Genomic DNA, 5,111 nt, shown 5'->3' on the forward strand with positions numbered 1-5,111 from the left:
ATGGACCCATGTAGGGACACACACATGTACACACACGTCCTCAAACGCGCACACACACACGCACACATGCCTCTACTCTATGGTCTCATGGCACAGGAGGTTGGTGGCACCTTAACTGAGGAGGATGGGCTTGTGGTAATGGCTGGAGTGGAGTAAGTAGAATGGTATCAAACATGGAAAGATGCCATTCCATTTAGTCCATTCCAACCATTATTATGAGCCGTCTTCCCCTCAGCAGCCTCTGCTGTCTCATGGTGCGCAACACACTTATTTGGTCTCTGGCCAATTCAAACGCATATGCAAAAGGATTCAAAAGCTAAATGAGTATGGATCTATAGCGCATCAGAAGGGGAACAGTCGTAAAAATACAGTGAATAGTCTATATTCTAGCTCTATAGTTGCTCTTTTCCACTAGCTATTTGGAATCCATCCACCTTGCATGCTCTATCTTTCTCATTGAGAAATGACAGGAGCTGCTCGAATAAGGTGGCATATCTGGGAATATAGTGTATATAATAGACCGGGTTTGGACTCTCAATATATAGAGGAAAGGTTCTTGTTGTTTTATTTAGTTTTTCAACCAAGCTAATTTAGTCATAGTTAGTCACCATTACTTTGACATTTCAAAGCCATGAAAATAAGAAGTTGAACAGCCTATAAAATCCCCCAGCTGTAGGCCTGTAATGCAAACATAATCCAGGTTGACTCAAATATTTATCTCTCCAAGGTGTTATTAGCCATTGGCTATCACAACATAAAAAATGAATCTTGAAAGAAAGAGACCGCTGTACAGTATGCTAACAGAAGGTGACTCATATTGACTGAGCCATAAACGGGTGATGAAAGACTAGAGGAATAGTTGAATTTCAGTTCTTATGTTTTCTGACTGGTTGCATTCTGTTTATGTACATACTGTGGCTTTTATTTCTTAGGTATCACTGTTTTACTTTTTTGCGAGTGTTTCCCCCATCTTTTGCCCTATTTGTGAGGAAAAGGACAAAACCATGGTAACTTTATTAAACTAACAAAGGTTTATGCAAATCAAAGAATTGAGTTGCTCTCTCAGTGGGTTGGTCTGTTGTTGATGTTTGCATGTCATTTTTGTTTTTGTTTATCCACTCTGGTTGCTGAAAAATGTGTATTTTTCTCCAGGATGTTTGTCGAGTTTCGGGTGTGTTTTACTAGCTATCAGGTCTTAATGTTTGTCTTTTTGGATTTGTAGATGTTTTGAAATGGGTGTAGGTGTATGTAATAAGTTCAGACCTGTGGTTTCCTTTCCTCCCTGATCTCCCTTTACCCCTGTGTGGGTCGCCATCTCTCCCTGAACCCCTCAACATTTCCTCCTGTCAGTGTGACCAATATGCTGTTGTATGATTATTGTATGAATGGAACTTGAAGAAAATAAACGACAGCTTGTTTAAACTGATAAAAAAATAAGCACTGGATAATCTGACTCATTAAAACAAAACATCTTTTTATTTATAACATCGTACAACTGAATAAAATGTTACATTTCAACATAGTTTTTTTTGTGATGAGGCAGACCCACTCCTCTGATATTTTGTGTTTATTGGATAGATGTAGGAAAGAGTATACTGAAATAGAAGTGGACCAGATTCAAACCCATGTTTCAGCGGAGGCAGGGTCTTAGACTGCTAGACCAACCTAGGTCACATGTTTTTAAAAGACAGAGTGGGATGATCTGTGACTCACTGGAACCTTACCCGGATTGAGGAATTAATGCAGCCTCAGAGTTACACACAGACAGGGTAATACATAGGGATAGACAGTGTCTGCCCTGAGATTGGCACGTTGGGGGTCAGATTCCCGGTCGAGTCGTACCAAAGACTCTAAAAATGGGACCTGATACCGCTAGAGAAACAGGGCCGTGCTGGCTGGTTACTCCATCCTACATGTGTAACAGTTTTATTTCATTAAACAAAAGGGTTTAACCATAAAAACTTCAAATACTAATTCGAGGCTGTAAGGATTTGAAGCCCACAACAAAAGTGATGAATTTCTTATTTGCTCACTTTAATCCATTGGATAAATGCAAACCAGAAACCTTTGGGTACTAGCCCAATGCTCTAACTCCCCCCCCCCCCCCTCCACAAAACCTATTTTCAGTTACTCGTGTTTCATTTTCCGTCTACAACACATTCTGAAGCATAAACACCTGATGAAAGCAACAGTAGTCAGCAGAATCAGTAGCACAGAAGCTAGAAGGAACGTCATGACATCCAGAGAGTGGTAGGAGTACCAGGGCATTCTGTAGGACTCTGTACGCAGGTGAGCAGTACCTTTGTGTCTCATGACATACTCGATCCAGAACATGGCGAGGTCCAGGGGGTTCATTGGCTGATCCCTGTGCAGCTTGGAGAGCCTCTGCATGTTCTCCCTGTAGGACGGCTCCTGAAGAACTTCCTGTAAGGCCTTGAGGAAGTCATTGTCTAACGTGGCTATGGTCACAATCTTTGCTCCTCCTCTTGCTTGCAGACGAAGGAGGTTGTCATATTGGTCGAAAAACAGAGGTAGGCCCACAACGGGGACTCCATGGTAGATGGCCTCTTGAACTCCATTGGTTCCTCCATGAGCTACAAACAGCCTCATCTTAGGATGTCCTAGTAGGTCATTCTGCGGCATCCAGTCAACTAGTAAAGTGTTGTTGCCCAGAGTCGCTGGCCTGTCCCCAATGTGCCTCCAGATGATCTTCTGAGGCAATTGGGCAAAAGCAGTCGCTATCTCGTCTGTTATGTCACTCGGGAGTTCCTTGACAAAAGTCCCCAAAGACATGATAATGACACCGTGTTCTCCTGAACTCTGAATAAAGTCCTCCAGGTCTTGGGGAAGGGGCTTGGCCGGTTTGCACTGAAACCCTCCCATGTAGATAACATTAGGCATGGTGGGACGAGGGAACTCAAACACAAAGTCGACTCTCATGAGCCATAAGTCAGCCCCCTGTATTAACTCATTAAAGTCCACACCCGGTTGGAAATACTCATCACAAACTGCTTGGTAATAGGGTCGCACTAAGAACCTGTCCTGAACTTGTCCAAGCAATTTAATAAGCATATTCTTCACTCTCTCTGTGAAGGTCATTTTGTCCGTCAGCCCAGATCCAGTCATTGGAATGTAAGACACGGGGGATGGTGCGATGACCTGATGTCCCTCTCCAAAGGTGACCCAGCGGACATTGTAGACGAGAGGTAGCTGAAGATAGTGGGCCATCAGAACACCTGCTCCCCAGGCCGGGTCAGTCAAGACAAGGTCATACTGGGTTTCCTTTATGTCCTTCATTAACTCCTTGTCTTCAATTATATTGGTCACCATTTCAGCCATCATCTTAGGAACTTTAGACATGAATGACAAGGCCTCCACCTGCAAACTGAAGAAATTTAAAGCTGAACTTTTACCTCTTTCTATATCGAGGACTTTGTTGAGAATTGGCTTCACAAAGCCCTCGTCTACTCCATCAGTGACGTGTACTGTAATAGAGCTGTAATACGAAGACTCTTCTTTAATGTACCAGCTTTTGTTTGTTCGTACCACGGTCACGGAGTGTCCTTGAGCGTGAAGGGCCTTGATCAGAATGTCCATGTGAAGCCAATGGCTTCCTTCCAGAGGAAAGACCAGCACCTTCCCACTGTGGCAAGCTGGCAAAGACACCATGAAGCATGTCACAAGAAGACATGAGAATATGCTCCAAAGATGGTACGCCATCCTTCTGAAGGAGAAGGAAAACATTATCAAATGTATATTTCATATTTGGTGAAACCGACATGATTGTTTGGGATATTACAACAACAAAGAAGTTACTTGAAACTAGGATCACTGTTCTTTTCCCCTCGGACATCATTGCACGCCCGATAGAACAGCAGAATATGTACTGCAATTTTGTTTTACCACGCTGCCGGATGCTTCTCTCCTCTGTTTCATCATTAAAAATAATATCAAAGGAGCTGGGGAAAACAGTGGTGCTATTTCACCAAATGTGGATTGTTGCTTTAAGACAACATAATTAAAAGCTTCCCTTATTTGGCCTTACGATAAGACCTAGGCCAGGATTCAATCTGATCGCGTTTTGTCTGATATGCACCTTTTTAAAGGCAATGTAATCACATTTGTGGAGACTGTATTCACGGGAAAATGCTGTATATATTGTCTCAATCAGAAATTAGCTTTACATATCATATAAAGCTGATCTACCACTGATCGCATTGAATCCCGGGACTGAAGTGGTCTATAGGATTGTGGTTGAATATTGATCATTTTGGATAGAGGGTCACCGGGCATTAAATGTCACAGAAACACTTCAGTCCATAGAAGAAAACTTCAGATTTACTCACAGACAAATCCGCCAATGTTTGAAAAGAAATCCGTTTGATTGAACTTGAATGAATCCTAATGTATAAACTGAGTCTGAGCTTGTGTGTGTGGTTCTTATCTCTTTTTAGTACAGTAAGTTCAAAGTCCTTCCCCAGTCAGGACCTTGTCATTCTGTTAAAGTGACAGGCCTGTTTTGCATAATTATATCAAGTACCTGTCCTGTTAGTCTAAGATTCAGACCATGTGGTACAATGCGACTATTACTTAACCAATGGTCTGACAAAGCTTGGCCGTAATGACCATCATTATATTTGGAGGAAAAAAGGGGAGGCTTGTAAGCCGAAGAACACCATCCCAACTGTGAAGCACGGGGGTGGAAGCATCATGTTGTGGGGGTGCTTTGCTGCAGGAAGGACTGGTGAACTTCACAAAATAGATGGTCTCATGAGTAAGGAAAATATATTGAAGCAACATCTCAAGACATCAGTCAGGAAGTTAAAGCTTGATCGCAAATGGGTCTTCCAAATGGACAATGACCCCAAGCATACTTCCAAAGTTGTGGCAAAATGGCTTAAGGACAACAAAGTCAAGGTATTGGAGTGGCCATCACAAAGCCCTGACTTCAACCCTATAGAAAATTTGTGGGCAGAACTGAAAAAGCGTGTGCGAGCAAGTAGGCCTACAAACCTGACTCAGTTACAACAGTTCTGTCAGGAGGAATGGGCCAAATTTCACCCAACTTATTGTGGGAAGCTTGTGGAAGGCTACCCAAAACGTTTGACCCA

The 5,111-nt window shown here is 42.7% G+C and overlaps 1 protein-coding gene across 2 annotated transcripts; it reads right to left on the reverse strand.

The window, feature by feature from the left end:
• Positions 1 to 1,453: 1,453 nt before the first annotated feature.
• On the reverse strand, positions 1,454 to 4,463 carry LOC115159965 (UDP-glucuronosyltransferase 2B20). 2 transcript variants are annotated; one of them, XM_029710120.1, is made up of 2 exons: positions 4,347 to 4,463; positions 1,454 to 3,721 (listed from the first exon to the last, which is right to left on the reverse strand). In XM_029710120.1, exon 2 carries the CDS (start codon positions 3,718 to 3,720, stop codon positions 2,128 to 2,130), a length of 1,593 nt encoding a protein of 530 aa, XP_029565980.1. In that variant the 5' UTR covers position 3,721; positions 4,347 to 4,463; the 3' UTR covers positions 1,454 to 2,127. The 2 variants fall into 2 exon arrangements, with proteins under 2 accessions (XP_029565980.1, XP_029565979.1); XM_029710119.1 differs by having other exon boundaries at positions 1,454 to 3,724.
• Between the last annotated feature and the right edge of the window lie 648 nt (positions 4,464 to 5,111).

The sequence above is a fragment of the Salmo trutta genome, chromosome 23, assembly GCF_901001165.1.
Source record: "Salmo trutta chromosome 23, fSalTru1.1, whole genome shotgun sequence".
Lineage (NCBI taxonomy): Eukaryota > Metazoa > Chordata > Actinopteri > Salmoniformes > Salmonidae > Salmo > Salmo trutta.

What these genes read in the sequence shown, in the direction of transcription:
- LOC115159965 (XM_029710120.1), bottom strand. Translation starts at nt 3,720, where the DNA reads ATGGCGTACCATCTTTGGAGCATATTCTCATGTCTTCTTGTGACATGC.